At 43.7% G+C, this 20,427-nt stretch overlaps 1 protein-coding gene across 1 annotated transcript in view; it reads left to right on the top strand.

Annotated features, from left to right (window-relative positions):
- Positions 1-2,127: 2,127 nt before the first annotated feature.
- The window catches only part of Oxsr1 (oxidative stress responsive kinase 1), a 67,404-nt gene continuing 49,104 nt past the window's right edge, over positions 2,128-20,427 (top strand). The window contains exon 1 of the mRNA XM_055601668.1: positions 2,128-2,472. Coding sequence (XP_055457643.1) covers positions 2,403-2,472 — 70 coding nt within the window. The 5' untranslated portion in view covers positions 2,128-2,402. The remainder of the gene's footprint in view (positions 2,473-20,427) is intronic.

The raw sequence follows: 20,427 nt of genomic DNA, 5'->3' as shown, positions 1-20,427 counted from the left end.
ACCATAATTTTATTAATAGTTTCAAAAATACTTCAAACTAACTGTTTAAAGCACACTTCACACAGCTGGCTCCTTAACTATTTGCTATTATAATACATCTTTCCTGTGTGGTGCTCTATAATTTATAACTGCTTAACTTACTTAAGCTGTCCACTGTTCACTACAAAACTGCACACTCCACAAGGAAAAAAAAAAGGAACTAAATGTACCCTGGTCACTGTTAAGACAGTATTCACACAGAAGATTCTCTAGAGGCTGAAGCTTGAGCCTGTGGCCCCAAATACTCATTTCCTTCTTGCTTCCCTGCTCATTAAAATCGTGGTATTTTAACCCATATCAGGCCGCAGAGAGAAATTCAGGGACAGGGCAAATAAAATGAGCAGATCTATAGACCAGGTTCCTGCTCTACTATTCCACTAAGGTGCATGTAGGAGGAGGTAAACGAGAACACATTCGTGAGTATAAAGTGGTGTTAGCTAAAATAATTTAGACCCAGTATCTTGACATTTCACCAAGACATAGGTAGTTCCTTTTCTTGGGGGAAGAGGGAAGAGAGAGAGAAGGCAGTCCTAAATTCTTTATTTAATTTCAGTTTAATGAAAGAAAATTGTAAAGTCTGTCCGTGGTTCACATAGCCCAGTAATTCCAGATCATCTTTCGTTTATTGCTCTATTGGTAAACATTTTGAGAATTCTAATCCGTTCTCACTTCCTGTTGATGTTCTTCAGTCCTGGGCATGCAGCTGTGGTGACTTTTCAACCAAACGGGGTCTGACCTCCCATGTTCTCCCAGCACCCCTCAATCCGTACCTGTTATAGGGCGTTCCTGAACTTTCCAGCCCAGGGGCAGGGGCTTCCCCTCCCGCTTAATTATATAATCCAGGTATTTTCCTTTCTCTGCCTCTCTCCCCTCTGTACCCGCGCACTTTTCCTTTTCTCTCCAGTGACTTCTGGCCTGTTCTTTGGGACCAGCGAACCCCCCGAGAGGTGCTCCCAACAAACCTACATTTCTATACTTGTCTTGAATTGGCTCACCTTAGCCCTGTGAGGTCTGGCCCAAATGGCACCTCTTCCTGCGTTCTACAAGTCCCATCAACCAGACGTGCTCAGCGGACTTCCTCCTGGAGAGCTCAGCAGTGTTCTGTTGCTTGGTAGGGCCTGCGCTGAGGTGTTCAGCTGAGCCTACCTCCGCATGCACCCTATCCGGGTCATGTTTTTTTGTTTTTTATTTTCCCTCCGAGAAAACCGAACTTTCTGTGAGGATGACAAAAGACAGAGCCCTTGAAATGACCCCAAGGCGCGTGACCAAATCCCATTTAGCAGTCAAGGCGGTGCTGGGCAGAGCCAGTAGCCAAGGTCCCGGAGGCAGGTGCTAATTGGCTCTCTCCACCCGAAGCCGCGAGAGGACAAAACTCGCTCCCGCCCGGATCCTGGAGGCGGCGCTGAGTACTTCCGTCATCACCGCCTGAGCTTCCGGTTCCACTCGGAGCCCCCGACACCTTTTAGCCCGGTTGGCCGTCGTCCGCGCACCCCTCCCTGCCGCTCCCCTGGGCTGCTCTCCACGCCCCGGGAGCGGCTTGCACGTCGCGAGGCTGTTACGGCGACGCCGTGACGCCACCCAGAGAGGCGCGCCCCGAGAGGCTCCAGCGTTCCGGCGGAACAGCCGGCCAAGTCCCCGGAGGCGGAACCAACGTGTGACTGACGTCCGCACACACCAGTTGCCCTGCTCACGCTTCCTCAAGCCAACCAATGAGCGTGAAGCGGGGACGGCGGAGCCCCGCAGCCGCCCCCGGAAGCTCCGCTCCCTCCGCTTGGCGCTCGGTGCCCGCCATGCTTAGTGTGGCTGCTCGTGCCGAGGCAGCTCGCTCTCTTCTGGCTTTCAGATGCCCTCAGTGAACTCCTCCACGATCGCCCCCTTCCCTCTACCGACTTACACTCTCTCCCGCTCCTTCCTCGCTGGCTGCTGGTCCAGCCACACCCAAGATGGCGGCTGGAGGCGGCGGGCCGGGGCCCGGCTCCCCGGCGTGGTGACGTCAGCGCGCTGCGTGCCGGCAGGTGGAGGGAGAAGGGAAAGTTTGGCCCGTGCCTGGGGTTCGGGTGGAGGGCGGGACGGAGGGGCAGGGCCGAGGAGAAGCTGAGTCGCGGTGCCGCGGAGGCTGAGGCCGGCTCGTGGGCTGGGCCCGGGACGGCGGGCCGCGGGGCCGCAGGAGGCGAGGTCGGCCGCAGCGGCGCGTCCCTGCCTCGGGGCCGCGCTTGACCCGCGCGCCCCGGCGTTGTGCGCCCCAAGGCCGGGCCGGGCCGAGCGGCTTGTGGGGGTCGGCGGCTGGGCGTGGGGAGGCGCGCGGCGAGTTGAGCGGAGAGCCCCGCGCGTGAGGGAGCGCGGAGCCAGGCGCTGCAGCCGTCATGTCCGAGGACTCGAGCGCCCTGCCCTGGTCCATCAACCGGGACGACTACGAGCTGCAGGAGGTGATCGGTGAGAGCCCAGGGGCGACGCGCGGGGACTCCGGGCCCGAGACGTGCCTGGTGCGAGGCGTGCGCCTAGGGTGGGGCTCCCTCGGCTGGGAGAGGCGTACCTGAGACAGATGTGTTCTGTGCAGAAGGATCCGGGTGGATGGGCGGCAGGCCTGGCCGAGGCAGCTCTGGGACCGTGGGCTGTGCGCACCGGAGTCCACTCCTGCTTCTGCGCGCCGACCCTGTCAAGTGTACGCAAAGTCCTAGTTTGCAGGGGTGGGGCTGAGCTGGTTAGGCGCAGCTCTGGCTTCTTACAACCGACTTCTGTGGTCGAGGAGGCAGACGTTAACTAGATGGAGTGAAAAGCTGTGACTGGTCTCGCTGGGTGGCAGGAAGGGAATGAGCAAGGTGCTTTAATAAGGAATGGCTTGGCTGAGTTAGGTGATTTCACGGAAAATTGTTTTTCTGAGGTGAAGATCTGTAAATTGAGCCCTAAAGTGAGGAGAGGGAAGATCGTCTTTTCTCCCTTTGAGGGATAAGGAAATAACGAAGACTCAGGAGAAAGTGCTTGATAACTTTTAGGGCCGGAAAGAAGGCACACGTGGATCTCAGGGACGTTTGAAGCCATGTAAAGATTTTGGATTTTAAAGTGTCCTTCGAGGGCTTCAACTAGCGACCATGGCGTGATCCATAAATCTGGTTACGGTGTGTGGAGTGGACCTGAATGAATAGGGTCTGAGAATAGCAGTTGCCCGACACCAAACAAGGATTGTCCTTTCCAGAGAGACGGCAGTCATGAGGAGGTAGATGCTTAGGCCCCAGAGAAGAGGGGAGAATTTGTAGTGCAGCAGTAATCCAGTGACCATAGGAGTCGGAAAGCCGTGGGACAGTGGTGGTGTGCGCCTGTAGTCCCAGCCCTCGGGAGGCAGAGAGAGGCTGGTAGATCTTCGTGAGTTCCAGGCCAGCCTGTTTTGCAGAGTGAGTTCCAGGATGGCCAAGACTACACACAAAGAAACCTTGTCTCATCCTCCTTTTTCTCTCCTCCCCCCCCCCAAAAAAAAAAAAAGTCAAAAGGGGATGGATTTAGTTATACAAAGGTTTGATCAGCTGACATGAGCAGACTGTGTTGGAAGATTGTCTACACTGCAGCATCCTGTCTTAAAGTTAGTTTTATACTAAGAGACTAGCTGAAGAGTGTTTATTGCACTGTGTTAAAAAAAAAAAAGCAACCCACCAATTGTGTGTATGTGTGAGTGCATTCATAAACACACATGCATGCTTGAGGATAGGATTCCTTGTTTGCTTTCCACCTTAGTTTTTGATCATCTCATTAGTTGATCTGGAGCTCACCGCTTGGCTAGGCTGACTGTAAGACTCCAGATCCTGTCCCTGCTTCCCAGCACTGGGCTTTCAGGCTCTTTACAGGATTACAGTACCCAGGATTACAATACCCAGGTACACATGGGTGCTGGGGGATCGAGACTCAGAGAGTTATGCTTGTAAGAACACTTCACAGTGAGCTATCTCCCCAACCCCCCCCCCTTTTTTTTTTTAAAGGCATTTCTCAGGTAGCTCAACCTGGCTGTGTAGTTGAGGCTGGTCTTGAATTCTTTATTCTCCATTTCTCTAAGTTTCACTTTTATACTTTACAGGCCTCCTGATTTCCAAGAACATGGGCTAAGTTTTATCTAAAAGATATCAGCTGGGCAGCAAGATGGCTTGGTAGATGCAGGAGGCTGCTGCCAAGCCTGAGGTCTGACTTCCATTCCTGGGATGCTCATGGTGCAAGGAGGAGCTTGTAGTGCCCTCCCTCTTCCATAGATGTGTAATAAAACCTAAAGGATGTTGCTCTTTAGTCACTTCATAGGTCTGTCCTTCCTGCTTGTTGGGTCTTTGATATGTACTGGCTGAGCTAGGTACATCTCTTTCTCTTACAAAGACTCTCATGATTGCTCCTTTCTTGGGACTTTACCTTCATATTGAATGAAGGGTTTAAATGGGAGATTCCAGAATGATGTCAGAAAAACAAGGGTTCTGGAAGACTGACATCATTTTTCTTTCTGGTGCAGTGCACACCTTTCGTAGTTCTCTGAAGCCTAACTAGGGTGGAAGGAGGATTGCAGTCATCATCCTGGATGCTTCTGCTGTTCAGCTACAAACTGTCAGGTTTGCAAGGGCTGTCAAGAGTTAGTACACTAACTAACTTAACAGAACTATACAACAGGATGTTTGAGTGGGCAATAGGAAGGGAGTCTTAGTCTTTTTGAGAGTGGATTCTCACCCCAGTCACAGAATGAGCCACAGCTCATCATAGGTTAAGAATGCCAGCGTGAAACCAAATCTTTTAAAAAACAATCTGATGGCTTAGCAGTTAAGAGCATTTACTGCTCTTCCAGAGGACCTGAGTTTGGTTCCTAGCACCTGGATCAGGTGGCTCACAGCTGCCTGTAATAGAAGCTCCAGGAGATCTGATGACCTCTGCTGGCCTCAGGCACATACATGACATGTTTATCAAAATAAACAGCTACAAACATAAATAAAAAATAAACATAAATCTTGGAATAAACTGACTTAAAGTGTCTGACTCAATACCACGAATTTTGGTCATTATAACATTGTGTGTTTGTGTTTTCTTTTGGTACTTTTACTGTATAACCATCATATTTCTAGCTTTGGATATATCCAAAGTGAGATCCTTTGGTGCTTCCTGGTCCCAGTCCCAGGCCACCACAAATTTATTTTTGCCTATAGGTTGTCTTTTGTGAACATTTTACCTAAATAGGATCATATAATAATGTGACCTTTGGTGTTTGGCTTCTTTCACATAGCACACTTATTTTTACTTCCCTAAAAAAGTTTGTGGAAGTATAATTTGCATCTCATAAAATTAATATAATTAAGTAATATTTTAGTAGATTTACAGAGTTGTTCAGTCATCACCACAATCCAGTTTTAGAACATTTCTCTCATTCCAAAATGATGCCTCATGTCCATTTGCAGTAACTCCCTGTTCCACCCCAGCCCAGGGCAGCCAAAACTTTACTTTCTGCCTGTATGGCTTTTGCCCCTGGACATTTCATATGGGAGTAATCATGTGATGTGTGCTCCTTGGTGCTTGTCACCTCTTGCTTTGCATGTTTGCTGAGGTTCGCCCATGTCCTGTAGCACACACTAACAGTTATACGTAGTTCCTTTGATTGGACACCAGTTGATGGTTACTCAGTTGTTTCTGCTCCTTGGCTGTTTAGAATAAAGCTGTTAGCATTCATATCAGCTCTTATTTGGAAAATGTTTTGTTTCTTTGTACAAACCCGGGAGTAGAGTTGCAGGGTCATAATAGTAAGGTTAACTTCTTTGTAAACCACCAAAATAGTGTTTTACATTCCACTGATCTGTGCTGGAATTTCCATTTTTCTACAACTTAGTAATTTGCAGTCTGTATTTTTGTGTGTGTGTATGTATACATGTGTTCAGGCGAGAAGCCTAGGGCCTCACACATGCTAAGTTTGTGCTTTGCTGCTGAATTACAGGGCTAGCCCTGTCTCTCTCTGATAGCTGTTGTGGGTGTGTAGTACTATTAGATGTGCTTCTCTAAGGACAGTATAATGAGGGTGAAGAGCTTTTTATGTCCTTGCTTATCTTTAATTCTTTTACTTGGGTTGTACTTTGATATTTTTTTGAGGCAAGGCTCTTTTCTGGACCCCAGGCTGTCTGTCTGTCTTTTCTTTTCCTCTCCATTCCCTTTTTCCCTTTCCCTTCTCCTTCTTTCCTTTTTTTCTTAGTGTTTTATCTATCTATCTATTTATTTTCCTTCTTCTGAGACGGGATTTCACCATGTAGCTCTGGCTGTCCTGAAAATCTCTATAGAGATCAAGCTGGCCTGGAAATCAGAGATCTTCCTGCCTCTCCTTCCAAAGTGCTAGGATTAAAAGTGTGTGTCGCCATGCGTGGCTCAGAAATTTTGATCATTTTTTTAATTATTTAATTTTTATTTTATGTGCATTAGGGTAAAGGTGTCAAATACATTACAGACAGTTGTGAGCTGCCATGTGGGTGCTGGGAGTTGAACCTGGGTCCTTAGGATGAGCGCTCTTAACCACTGAGCCATCTCTCCAGCCCCTTGATTAATTTTTTTTTTAATTAATTTGTTTTGAGACAGGATCTAGCTATTTAGTTGTAGTTGGTCTGGAACTTGCCTAGGTATATCAGGCTGTCTGGTGATCCTTCCGCCTCTGCTTCCACCTCCGCTTCGGAGGGTTGCAGTTACAGGCCGGAATCATCACAGCTGGCTGAAAGTTTTACATTTTAACCAAGTTTATGTTTATATCATTTTTTTCTTTGGGTTTAGGTATACTTAAGACATTTTTACTAACCTAAGATCATAGAGATGTTTTCCTATTTTGTTCTAAGTATTGTAACTGTAGCTGCTGTATCTAAGTCTCTGATACATTTTGAGGTTTTGTATGGTAATAGATAAGGTAAAGTATCTTGTTTTATACTTAAAGACATTGAGACATAGAATGAGAGAACAACTTGAGGGACTCCTCTCTCTCCTACCATGTTGGTTCTGGGGATCAGACTCAGGTCATCAGGTATCTTTACCCTTTGAGCTATCTCATTGGCCTCTTGTTCTCCTTTATGGTAAAATATCGAGAAACCTGACCTAGAAGCATGTTCACCATACAGGTTGGAATTCAGAAGACTTTTTATCATCTTAAAGATGGTTTGGCAAGCTTTAAAGTTTCTTGTGTGATTATTTGTAAAAGGTGTTAGTAGCCTTACAGTTCATCATTTTAGGAACTTTGAACTCATTTCTAGTTGAGTTTACATAGAAAATTCCAGCATATTATGGCTGGAGAGATGGCTCAGCAGTTCAGAGCACTTGTTATCATTCCAGAGGACCCAGGTTCAATTCCCAGAACCCATGTTTGGTAGCTGACAACTGTCTGTAACTGCAGCTACACGGGATTTGACACCTTATTCTGGCCTCTGTGAGTGTGTGTGCACACAAATAAAAATAGAATGTTTAAAAAAAGAATTTCAGTTTAGTTATACTGTATTTGCTAAGTGTAGAAGCAGTTTTAAATATAAGGAATTTGGGATTAGACTAAGCTTGTGTTTACCACTTAATAGCTTTGTGATTGTGTGTACATTTCATGCAGTTGGTTTTAATGTCCCGACACTTTGATGCTAATAGTACCTGTCCTGGGTACTGTCACTTGGACTGAGAGCAGTGTTGTGCATACTACTCAGCTTGTATTAAATGCTCCCTAAAGGAGTTCTTATTGTCTGATTCCTTTGGCCTCCTTTTTGTCTTTCCTTTTTTTTTTTTTTTTTTTTGGTGACAAGCTCTCTACATAAGCCTGTCTGCCTTGGAACTTACAGTGTTGACAGGGCTAGTCCCAAACCCAGAGAGCCACCTGCCTCTGCCTCCCCAGAGCTATTTTAAAAGGCTTTCACCACCATGCCTGGCCCCCCTTGGCTTATATGTCTCAGATTCTGATGTTGTTACGAAACATGAAATTCTGTGATTTCAACTCTTTAAAAACTATTTGTGTGTGGGAAGGTGCTTGGTGGACTGTGTACACGTGTGTACAGTTGTGTGCAGCCCGTGTGGAGGCCAGAGGTGGACATTGAGTGTCTTCTGTGGCCCCCACCCTGTGCTGGGGCTGCACATGCGCTCCAGCTCTTACATAGGAACGTATCGAACCTAGGTCTTCTGATTGCGTGTTAACCACTTTACCCACCTACCCATTTCTCCAGCCCCATGACTGGAATTGAAATGTTGTAATAAATATCTTGAATCTGTATCCGCTTACTGGAGCCACTCCTCATGCCCCTCTCCCTTATTTCAGGTTTCACTCACGTTTTGGTCCATTGAGGATTTATGCTAGACATGGCAATATGCCTGTATAAGGCTCTGCAGCGTGGTGTTTGTAACACTGCATTGTGGTGACAGAGACAAAAACCAGCCTGGCAGAAACCACCTTGGCAAGGAAGGACTGTGCTTCTGTTGTCATATCTCAAAGTCTCAGTAATAACTGGTTACTTCAGACGAAAGTTAAAACTGGAACACTTCAGACTAGTTTTGAGATTTGATTTTGGTTGATAAGATTCACCCAGCTTTGACAAAAACTTTCTGGCTTTGTTCTTTACTTTCTCCTCACTGCTGTAATATTTATGAGTTCCACTAGCTACACATTTGAATCTTTAAAATTGTGATTTCCAAATGTGAATTCTAGAGGGTCCCTCCATAATTGTGAAGACGTGATGTTCTGTCTGTAGTGATGTGTTTTCTGCTTAGCCTGTGACTCATTCTCATGATTATGTGATACTTGTTTCACCTCGAGGGTCATACTTGCACCTAGCCCAGAAGAAGGTAGCAGAAGGACAAAGATTTGGTAGATGAATTAGCACCCTTTCAAAGAGCTTTTCTTCCTGGACGCCTTGGTTACTTCTCCTGTTTTACTGGCTTGAACTGTGAGATTTGGTCAGTGCAAAAGGGACTGGGGAGTGAACCTTTTTAATTGTACATTATTCAATAAAATAGGAGAAAGTTGTAAAGAAAAGCTAATGTGTTGCTTTGGTCAAAACTAGGTGAATAATACCTAGAGTGTTCTTGATAAAGAATTAAATTGTTAACTAAATTAAATTAAATTAAATAATTAAAATTAAAATAGTTAAATAAGACATTGCAAGTAAATAATTTAACCTACCGCATAGTGAGCAGTTAATAAATGTTAGTGTTAATTTCAAGAGGTAATTACTCACCAGTTAGGAGCATGGTCCTGGCACACCATGTAGTTCAGGCTCTAAGTCCTGCTTTGCCCTGCACTAGCTGGATGGCCTACGTCTTTTGAACATTTCTTGTTTATATGACTCTCTGTGTATTTGTGTGTGTGCGTGTCTGTGCACCGCGTGTGCCTAGTGACTGAGGTAAGTGTGGGAGTCTGCAGACCCTTTGGAGTTGGAATTACAGATGCTTGCGTCCTCTCTGGGCCTCTCTCTAGCCCATGGCATAAGTCTTAACTTGGCTTACACTGTTCTGTTTGCATTATTTTGTGAGGCCAGAAATAGCTGACTGATGGGATTGTTGCAATGATTAGATGGAAGAAAAAGATAAATAAGAAATTGCTCAGCATAGTAAGTACTCAGTTAATGTCAGAGTTCATGGTAATGTCAGTACCATAAAGACTGGACTATTTTGTGTTGTCTCAAGTGAGGAATTCCTTTCCTTGAAGAATATTTCATTGTTTGATTAATATGCTCAAGTATTTATTGCACACCGGTACCAGGTACTGGTCTGGGTTCAGAGGTAAAGCAAACACAGAAATCCTTCATCTCCTGGAGTTAATGATCCTGTTGTGATGAAAAGGGAAAAGATTGTAGTTTGCTAGAGGTAGACGTGAGGGTCAAAAAAAAAAAAAAGAAGTGAGGGTCCAGGTTCAAATAGGTTAGGGAAAGATTCGCCTAGAAGGTGACATGTGGGGGAAGACATGAAGGACGTGAAGCAGTGATTGCTTTGCTTATTGAGGAAAGTTTGTTCTAGCAGGAACTGAGCAAGACTGAGTAGAACCTTGCCCATGTGATGGAAGAGGTAGGGTGGCAAGAGCAGAGAATAGGTAAGGTGGGACGAGGCTGGGCATGGTGCTGCACGCCTGTAATCCCAGCACTCAGGGAGGAAGAAGCAGGTGGGTCTGAGTTTGAGGCCGCCTGGTCTACAAAGCCAAGTCTAAGACAGCCAGTCTTGAAAAACCAAAAAAAAAAAAAAAAAAAAAAAGGTAGGGATGTGAGGCCTTGGTCATCAGAGTCTAAGTCAGGGAAGTATAATTTAGCCTTGTTTGTTTGTGGGCGTGGTGGGGGCATGTGTGGGGCATGCATGTGGCAGTGGAGGACAGCTAGTCTAAATTAGTTCTCTTACTCTACTGTGGTGTTTGCGTGAGAATGGCCCCCAGAGGCTCATGTATTTGAATACTTGGTCCCCAGTTGGTGGAACTGTTTGGGAAGAGCTGGGGGTGGCCTTGCTGGAGGGGGTGTGTCGCTGGAGGCTTGCTTTGAGGTTTCAAAAGACTCCTGAGATTCCCAGCTCTCTCTCTGCCTCTTGGCTGTAGAGCAAGACGTGAGCTGTCAGCTCTTCCTTCACTCTGTCATTATGGACTCTATCTAACCATCTGTGACTGTACACCAAATTAAATGCTTTCTTTTTTATAAGTTGCGTTGGTCCTGGTATTTTATCACAGCAATAGAAGAATAACTTGAGACCAACTCTTTGTGTTCTGGAGATTGAACTCAAGTTGTCAGGCTTAGTGGCAAAGTGCTTTGCCCATTGAGCTATCTTGCAAGCCTTAACTTGGCTTTTGCTTTGAGAAAGATTGAAAGTCATCTCAGGGTTTTGACCATTGGTTTAACTTGAGTTGCATTTAACTCGGCTCTTTTGTAAGGAGGCACGGCTGAAAGAAATATACTGTAAGATAGAGAAATATCAGCGGAGGTGATGAGACACAGTCAGGCTCTGGATATAACATATTTTGAAGCTAGAGCATTGGCTGCATGAGAAAGGGAGGTAGAGTGACTCAGGAAGATGGAGTTGCCATCCTCTGAGATGGGAGATCACAGAATGAGGAGAGCCAATGTTGACTCATTTATTGGAAGGCCAGGCTGTTTGAATAATGATGCAATGCATATGGCAGGATTCTTTATTTCCTTCTTGTGTGTAGAGACCAGTGTGATTTGGTGATAATGGTTATTCTTACAGTCATTCCATTGGTTCTTCGGGCCATAAGTTTCAACAGCAGGCTTTACTTTTTAAATGACCTTACAAAATTGTGAATTTTAATACTTTGCATAGTTCAGATGATAGTGCCTCCCCTCTTCCGCCAAGATGATACACTGTGTAGCCCTGGCTGTCCTGAAACTCATTCTGTAGACCAGGCTGGCCTGCCTCTGCCTCCCAAGTGCTAGATTAAAGGTGTGCACCACCACTGCCTAGTACCTTTGTCATCTTTCATAATAACAGTCTGGCTTAGCCTTTTACTTTAGTAAATGCAAAGCGTGTGTGCATGCGTGTGAGCTCTTCTTATTTGAAACTAATTTTTTTTTAAAGTGCTTTCCTTTTATTTATTTACTAGTTTACAGTGCTGAGAATTGAACCAAGGGACTCATATTTGCTAGTCAAACACTCTACCACTAAGCTATACCCCCAGCCCCTAAAACTAATTTTTAAGTTAGCTTACAAAGTGATGGTTTTTTAATGGCATTTTCATACATATATCATTATACTTTGTTCCTATTCATCAACTTCTACCTCTGTCTCAGTCACTGTTCTGTTGCTGTGACAAAACACTATGAGCAAAGCAACTCATAAAAGAAAACATTCAGTTTGGGGCTTCATGGTTCTAGAGGGTTAGAGTATGTGGTCATCATGGCGGGAGTTTGGCGGCAGGCAGGTAGGCATGGTACTGGATCTGTGGCTGAGCGCTAACATCTTGAGACAACAACCAGGAGGCAGAGATGCTGTGAGCTTTTGAAACCTCAAAGCCCATACCCAGTGACACACTTAACTTCAACAAGACCCCACCTCCTAATCCCTTCCATACAGTTGCACCAACTGGGAATCAAGTGCTCAAATACAGGAGCCGGTGGGAGCCATTCTTACTCAAACCACACTACCCCTCAGTCTCGCTGCTCCCTTCCTCTGTGCTGGGCCTTCCTCCACCCAAGTAGTCTCTGCTTTCACACGAATTCCACTATCCTCTGTTTCTTCCCTCCCTCTCCTGAAAATGTTGATTGATTTTATTTTTTGAAAGGTATTTTTTGAACCAGCTCATTTCCCACTTTGTACGTTAATCCATCTGGTGTATGATGTACACTCACTTTGCAGTTATAGAAGAAAGGCGCGTCTGATGGGTGGAGGAGGTCATGCTGGAAGCCTGGGCTCGAGGATGCGCACAGTGAAGTCTGTGGACAGTGAAGAGTATTGAAGCAGGGGCTTGAGAGGGTACTTTTTATCTAATACCTATGTGTTTACACGAAAATAATGATGTTTGTCTTCCCGTGTGCTAAGACAACCATGGTGAATCCTATGAATAAATTTGTGGTTCAAAGGGCCACTTAAAATTTACTCTTCAAATGATACCTTTAAAAATTGTCTCTAACCCTCCTGTTGCAAACTTTGCAAAATGTTAGAGACTAGTTAAAAATTACGAATGATTTTTGGATCCTTTTCTATTCTGTTACTAGTTGCTGTTTTCTATGAAGTAATCATTTTTCTGATGAAAGAACAAACACTATCAGCTATTCTGAATTAGTGATATTGAATGCCTGTTTGCTACATTACCGCAGTGTTTGAACTTTGAAATGTTTGAATGTTTGTTTTTGGGAAAATCTGTGAGTATGGATAAACATGCTTGTTAGAAGAACTTATCATCAAATGGTAGTAAGACTTTTGTCCTTAGCCATTTATTAAATCATACCAGAGCTTAATGGACATATTGCTTGTAGAGGTGTGTTCATTGACTGAGCCTTCATAGTGCCAGTGAGATGAATCAGTGGATAAAGGCGCTTGCTGCCAAGCCTGACAACTGTTGACACCAGACCCACAGCCTCTCATCTTAAAAGGAGTAACAGTTTATTCGGGGCTATTTTGAGTAACCATGGCCTGGGGACACGTATTTAGGTACCCCCCCCCAAAAAAAAAATCTAAGTTCCAGTGTGGAAGCAGTTTTATGGTTTCACAGAACAAAGAGAGTCATAAATCAAGGCAAGTTTAAAACACATTGGTGGGTATATCAGAGAGCAGTTACAGAAGATGTGGGAAGAAGGTTTTCTGTAGGCTCAAGACTATTTGCTGACATTAGCTTTTGGGTTGGTATTATTCCCTGGTTGCAGACATCTTCTGGGAAGATTGGGAGGCGTGCCCTGAGAGTAAGTGGCAGCAGCTACAGGTTTCAACTCCAGCATGTTTTCGCTTACATGGATGAACTATGCTTCAGGTTGGCATATCAGGCTTTGTTTATAGTTAGTTTAGATTAGCCAGAGATAGATGTGAATACTGGTTGGAATAGCACTAGAGAATACACTTTAGAAAAATAACTTGATCACTGGTGAGAACATAATATAGATGTGAGATTGTTTAAACAAAGGCACTGTGTAGAAAAGTTAGTGTACGTTTTGTGATTTGAAAATTGTTCTTTCAATTACCTGTTTCCGAAAGTCACACAGTGGCTTCTCACTGACAGCAAGAGAGGGTTAAGTTTTCTGTCTGGTTTTGTATATGGTAGGGAGTCTAAATCACTGTCACTTTGCTTAGTCCAGTTGTATTCAAGGGCTTAGTGAAAGAAGTTCAGCCTTTTAAAAAGCAAATTGCAGAGCATTGAGTCTATTGGGATAGTTTTATTTACATCTTATTAGACAGATGAGCATATAAAGACAAACCACAAGAGAAGGTAACACAAAATGCATATGATAATCTTTTTTCATAAGTTATACATAGAAAAGCATCTATAGTTTCTGCTAAGGAAAGTATGGAAATAAGGCTTTGGATAGTTGAAGGTGGCCGCTGAGTCTTCTGAATTGTAAAGTAAATCTTTTATTTAATAAAGTAAATCTTTATTACAAGTGAAGTAAATCTTGTCAGGTTGGGAGGTCACATGGAAATGGACATTTTGAGAAGATCAGCAGATTCTCTTAAGTTGGCTGTGTCATTCTGTAATCCTACTAACAGTAATGCAGGCGGGTTCCAATATTTTCTTCATATTTCCCTGTTGCCCTTTCTCTTTTTTATTTTTTATTTTTTTGAGGTAGGATGTATTCCTGGCTGGCCTTGAAATCATGATTTTCATCTCAGCAATTACTCTCAGCTTGTCTGTGCTGGGCATTGAACCTAGGACCATATTTATGCCAGACAAGGATTCTACCAAAGCTGTGTTCTGAAGTCTTTCCTTCCCCAAGCCAGGGCCTGTGCTTTCGAGGCCAGCACTTCATGAACCAGCAATTTAATTCCCAACCTCTTTCTTTTTTTTCCTTCTTGATTTCCTTGTCAGTTTACCAAGTGCTGAATCTTTAGACTTTGTCACCCTGATCCTATGCCTCAGTGCTTCAGGGCCTCATGGTGTTAAACATGTGCTTCATCACTGAGCTGTGAGCTGCAGTCCTGGTCCTCCTGCACTTTGTTTGTTTGTTTGTTTTTCCAGGCAGGGTTTCTCTGTGTAGCCCTGGCTGTCCTGGAGCTCACTCTGTAGACCAGGCTGGCCTCAGACTCTCAGAGATCTGCTTGTACCTCTGCCTCCCAAGTGCTGAGATCACAAGCGTGTACCATGCCCAGCTGTCTGTCATGTTCTTATATTCATGAGCTGATGTGTAATTCAAGAACAGTTGACAAAATTATCAAACTTCTTTGTCTACCACAGTTTTTTAAACTTAGAAATCTAGAATTGCTTATTTCATTTCAATATAATAGAAATGTTTTCTTCTTATAAATGTTTTATTCTTATGAATAAAAGCATACATCATGTAAGTTGAAAAAATAATGTCATACTTCCTCATTAAAACCTATAAACAACAGGACTCAGGAGACCAGTGGTGGTGTTCTGCCTCTGAAAAGTCTGTTGTTGACCAAGATTTTTAAAGGTAAACCCCAGAAAACCCATAATTTAAGTTAAAGTTAGTCTTGAAACGTTTATTCCTGGAAGAGCATAGTAATTATTTCAGCTATAACAATTTTTTTTTAATTTTTTTCACATATCTTTTTCTGGTTATTTTAGTTTGCGTTAATTATTTTGATTAATACATCTGAACCATGGTCAAGGCCATGGAATTCTCAAGTGTATTGCCAAGGCAGATGTGACGACAGGGAGAGGGTACAGAGGGCTAAGAACTATCTCAGCAGACACAAAATGTAGTTAGAACAGGGTGGTGTTGCCTTAGTCATTTCAGTACCACTGTGCTTGCCTCATCTTAAACTGTCTATGCTTCTCTTAGATTTGTAATATATTATTATTATTATTTTATTATTATAAAGTGGGGCTGGAGAAGTGATTCAGTGGTTAAGAGTATTGGCTCTTCTTCTAGAGGACATGGATTTGATTCCTAACACCCACATGGCAGCTCACAATCACTATTAACTCTAGTTCCAAGGGATTAATGCCCTGTTCTGGCTCATACACATGGTACACAGACATACATGCAGACAAAATATCCACGTATATAAAATAAATAAAATAAAAGTTTTTGTGTTATGTGTGTGCGTGTCCATGTGTAGGACACATATGAAGGCCAGGTGTAGGGTGCCTTCAGTTGTTCTGCGCCTGAGAAAGAAATAGCCTGTAGTTTTGAGACCTGGCCATTTACTGAACCTGGGCTCACTGATCCAACAAGGCTACTGAGCCAGGCATTCCAGAGACCCTCCTGTCTCTGTTTCCCCAGCACTAGGGCAACTGACATGTGCTGCCTTGCCCAGCTTTTCCATGGGTTATGGGTTTCTGATCTCAGGATCTCTGGCTTCTGTGGCAAAAATGTTGTGGATGGAGCTGCCTCCCCAACCCGTTTTATTAAAGTTAAACTCTGGGCTGGAGAGAAAGCTCAGTGGCTAAGAGCACTGAATGCTCTTCCAGAGGACCTGGGTTAAATTCCCAGCACCCACATGACAGCTCATAACTGTCTGAAACTCCAAGATCTGACATCCTCACCCAGACATATACACAGGCAAAATGCCAGTGCACATAAAATAAAAAATAAAGTTAAACTCTACTGAAAGTAAATGCTTGTTATAAAGGAGTCTAGGTAGGTTTCCTTCAGAATAGTGGAAACATTTTAAGTTTTATATTCAGCAGTCTGCTGAAGACTTTTCATTAGTACAGTTACTATGCAATACAGAAAGCATTTTTCTTCTTGCTCACTTGCCAACACTTTCTTGAAATTGCTTTATATTTGAGAAGAATGTGAGAAGAGAGAAGGAGGGGAGGAAAATCTAAGGAGCACTTCCCCCGTAGCGCTTAATGCATTTCCGTCTGTGGCTCACTATACAAGAACATGTGTAGTGTGTGATCATTCTAGTGATTAAAATGTGGAAAGGGTGGAAAGCTGGTAGGGATAATTTGCACTTCTATGTTTTGGTAAAGATCAAGTACTTTTAACCCTTAATAAGGTCACCCTAGGCCAAATAATACTTGAGACACACATGTATCTGAACAGTTTACATGACTAAAATTATGTAATGAGTAAATAAGGGAATAATAGCAATCATTAATTGAGCATTTCTCTGCCAGGCACACGGTTGGGAAATGGAAATTTATTCTGTTACTAGTAGTGGAGCTAGAGTGTGAATCCGAGTCTCTTCAGTGGTGCTGCTTGAAAATAGGTGAGTTTTGAGGCAGGCTTTCAAAGGTGGAGGGCATCATGTGGGTTAATATGTGGGAGAGAAGACATGTTCGTATGTAGGAAGGAAGACGTGTTAATATGGAGGAGGGAAGACTGTTAATATGAAGGAAGACGTGTTAATATGTAGGAAAATATGTTAATATGTAGGAAGACGTGTTAATATGTAGGAAGATGTGTTAATATGTAGGAAGGAAGTCATGTATTAATATGTAGGAAGGAAGTCATGTTAATTTGTAGGAGGGAAGATGTGTTAATATGTAGGAGAGAAGTCATGTCAATATATAGGAGGGAAGACGTGTTAATATGTAGGAAGAAAGTCACAGAATGTGCGTGAAGATAGTGCTAAAATAGATTACCCTCAAGATATGAAAAACAAGTTAATAAGTTATCCAGTACTAGTGCAGGATCAAGTAGTTGCTGTAGCTGGGAAGTTTGAGGAGTGACTTGGAAATGCACATTTCATTTTTGATGGAGAGAGGATTCCACTTAGGTAAGATTTAAAAATAATCCATGTCAGTCAAGAGGGCAAGAATCTGCCAGAGAGGAGAGGAAGAGGAGGAACGGAGGTTGGGTGGGTGAAGAGTGTTAAGGAGTTTGTGACCCCTAGGAAAAGACCATGGACTCAATGCAGTTATTGTAGTCTGGGCTCTTCCAGGGGCCTCCAAATGTTATGGAGTTTATAACACCCGGGAAAAGACCATAGACCGAATCCAGTTACAATAAGTTATTGATTAGCTGCTAGTAGGATGAACAATCTCTGAGGAGTTTGGGATTGCCATGAAGGAGAGGTTCAGGGAAGAACTCTTAAAGTTGAAAACCACACCAAGACTTTCAGTGACTTTGCAAGCAGACTAAATCTGTTCTGTTCTGCCAAGTTAGTTAAGTGGTTAAGGCAACTCAGAACAATCTTTCGGTATCTGTGTCAGCAAGTTACAGAAGCAAAAAAAGCAGTTAGCCCTAGCATAACAAGTAGGTGGTCATGATGGTATATTTTTGAGTTTGGGTCACTGAGTCAGGGTTACTGGGAAACTTCTCTTCCAGGGACTGGAGTCAGAGACAAATGGCTGGTGAGCACCAAGAAGGATGCCTAGAATGAAATGGAGCTTCTTTAGACATAACAAAGAGAATGTAAATGAGATTAAATTTGTAGTTTAATTTTTACAACCTTAAAGGGCTTGAGAAATGTCCTGAATCTTCTTTTGGGGACTGGGGAGAGGTAGAAGGGGGAAACCAAAATCTTTTAAGATTATCCATTCAGCTTCTTCATTGTGGCTAGGTTTTGGTGGTTTTCTTGAAGCATTGCTCTGTGCTCCTTAAAAAATTATTGGATTAGGAGGTAAAGGTTGTACTATTCTAAAAAAAAATAAGATCAAGTTTTTTGTTTGTTGGTTTTTGTTTTTGAGACAGCATTCTTGAACTGGCTATGTAGAATGGGCTGACTTCAGAGATTCTTCTGCCTCTGCTTCCTGAGTGCTAGGATTAAAGGTGTGTGTCACTACACCTGGCTAAAAGTTATCATTTAAAAATGTCCACTTGAGTAAATTTTTTTTGCATTTGGGATGTTTTATAGTCATTACTAAGAGAAGGAGTAAACTAGCTTATGATGTAGTCACTTCCACTCTTTATTCTCAGTTCCTGGCAAGCACTGTTTTCTCTCTGCAGATTTACATGTTCTGAACATCTTATAGAAAGGAAATTTGGTACTTTGTGTCTTTGATGGAGGACTTCATTCACTTAGCCTTTTTAAATTTATTTTTTAAGTTTACCCTGTATCAAGCTTGTGTCAGTATTCATTTCTTGGCTCATGGCTTATCACTTCCAGCCTTTGCTGTCATTATCTTGTCTAATGGAACTTCTGCTTCCCTCATTCACTTCATGGATCTTTTTTAATCGCATTGAGCCCATCCAAATAATTCAAAAATAATCTCAAGATTTGTACTTTTCTTTTTTATGTTTTTGGGACTGGGTCTCACATAGTTCAGGCTGCCCGGGAACTGACACTGTAACTCAGTCTGCCTGAGACTCTTAATCTTTTGCTTCTGCCTCTTGAGTGCTGGCATCACAGTTGGGCACCACTGTGCCTAGCTTTAGATCTCCAATTTGGTAGTATCTAACAAGTCTTTCTTTAAAAAACACTTTTTTATGTGTAGATGTTTTCCTGCACGTACGCTTGTGCACGGTTGGTGCCCATGGAGGTCACATGAGGACTTTGGGCTCCGTGGGCGTGGAGTTAGAGAGGTCATAGACTACCGAGTGGGTGCTGAGAGCCGGCCCAGGTCCCCCCAAGAGCAGCAAGTGCTCTCACTTACAGAGCCTAGCCCCCGCCCGTCACATAAGCTAATGTTTTATAGTTTGAGAGAACAGAGCATTTTGTCTCAGGGCGGGAACATTCTACACTGCCTGGAGTGTGGATCCTCACTGTTACCCTCCTGCTACCTAAGGCTTTTCCTCAGCGTTTTTTTTGCTCAGATAGAGTATCTTGTCTCTAAGTTTAGATTTTATCCTCTGTGGTCTATATGTCATTGAGCTCCCAGCAAATGCTTTTTCTCAGTTATTATATATCTTAGTTGTAAAGTTCCATTTGGTACTTTAAAAATAACTCTGGGTACACATTTCATTGTCTTTTTTCCTTCACATCAAGAGAAGATATATTTGGTGTGCTAAACAAACCTTTGTAGGTAAATTAGCAGCCTGGCCAATTTAGCTGCTGCTGTCAGTCAGCCTCAGACAAGTGTCAAAACTGAAAACAAGCAAAAACGTTCTGGGGCTGAGGACAGGGCTTTGTAGGTGGAGTTTATGCTCAGTATTCATAAGGCCCTGTGTTCAGTCTCTAGCACAATCCCCTTTCTATGCATTTCTAAGTTAGTTACATTTCTGTGTTCATGCGCACACACATGCACGTGTGTGCAACACATGCTTCTGGGAGTCACTTCTCTCCATCATGTGGGTCCTGGAGCCGGAACTCAGGGTTTCAAGCTTGGCAGCAAGCATTTTCACCCACTGACACCTCCCCACCCCGTTTCTTCATGGAGAATTTGTTTTCTTATTATTCTGTTGAGGTGGGATCTCATGTCTCGTTCTCATGTAGCCCAGGCTTATTTCCACCTTGTCGTGTTGCCAAGGGTGACTGTGAACTGACCCACCTGCTTCTGTTTTCTAAGTGCTGGAACGATAGGTGTGCTACCACCACATCATGTCATTTTGATCATATTCTGGGCATTTGGGTTATTATATCGGCAGACTCCGGATCCTATTTTAATCTTGTATTTTGCAAGCAGTTACCCTGTTTAGGCTTCGTGTATAGCTTTCTGTCCTACTTTTGGGAGCTGTAATCCTCAAGGTAATTTAGTTTCAGGGCTCTTGTAATACTGCTCTGGCACTGCTCCAGCTCCTGGCCCATGTCTGCAGGGCCTGTCCTGACTCTAAGTACTTTGAGGGCTGCTTGGCTTGGCATTGCCGTAGGTGTGGACAGGGCTGAGTCTGCCTGCCGCTGTTGAAGGTGTAGAGGACCATGTCCATGCTGGTGCAGGGGTCATTTGGGCCAGTCCTTGTCCTGGATGAGGACTGGGGAATATTTTGACCTACTGTGACTGTGCTGAGC

This window comes from Psammomys obesus, unplaced genomic scaffold (genome assembly GCF_907164565.1).
Source record: "Psammomys obesus unplaced genomic scaffold, mPsaObe1.curated_primary_1811, whole genome shotgun sequence".
Lineage (NCBI taxonomy): Eukaryota > Metazoa > Chordata > Mammalia > Rodentia > Muridae > Psammomys > Psammomys obesus.
The sequence above is the reverse complement of the archived record's forward strand: the minus strand, read 5'-3'. Positions and strand labels throughout refer to the sequence as shown.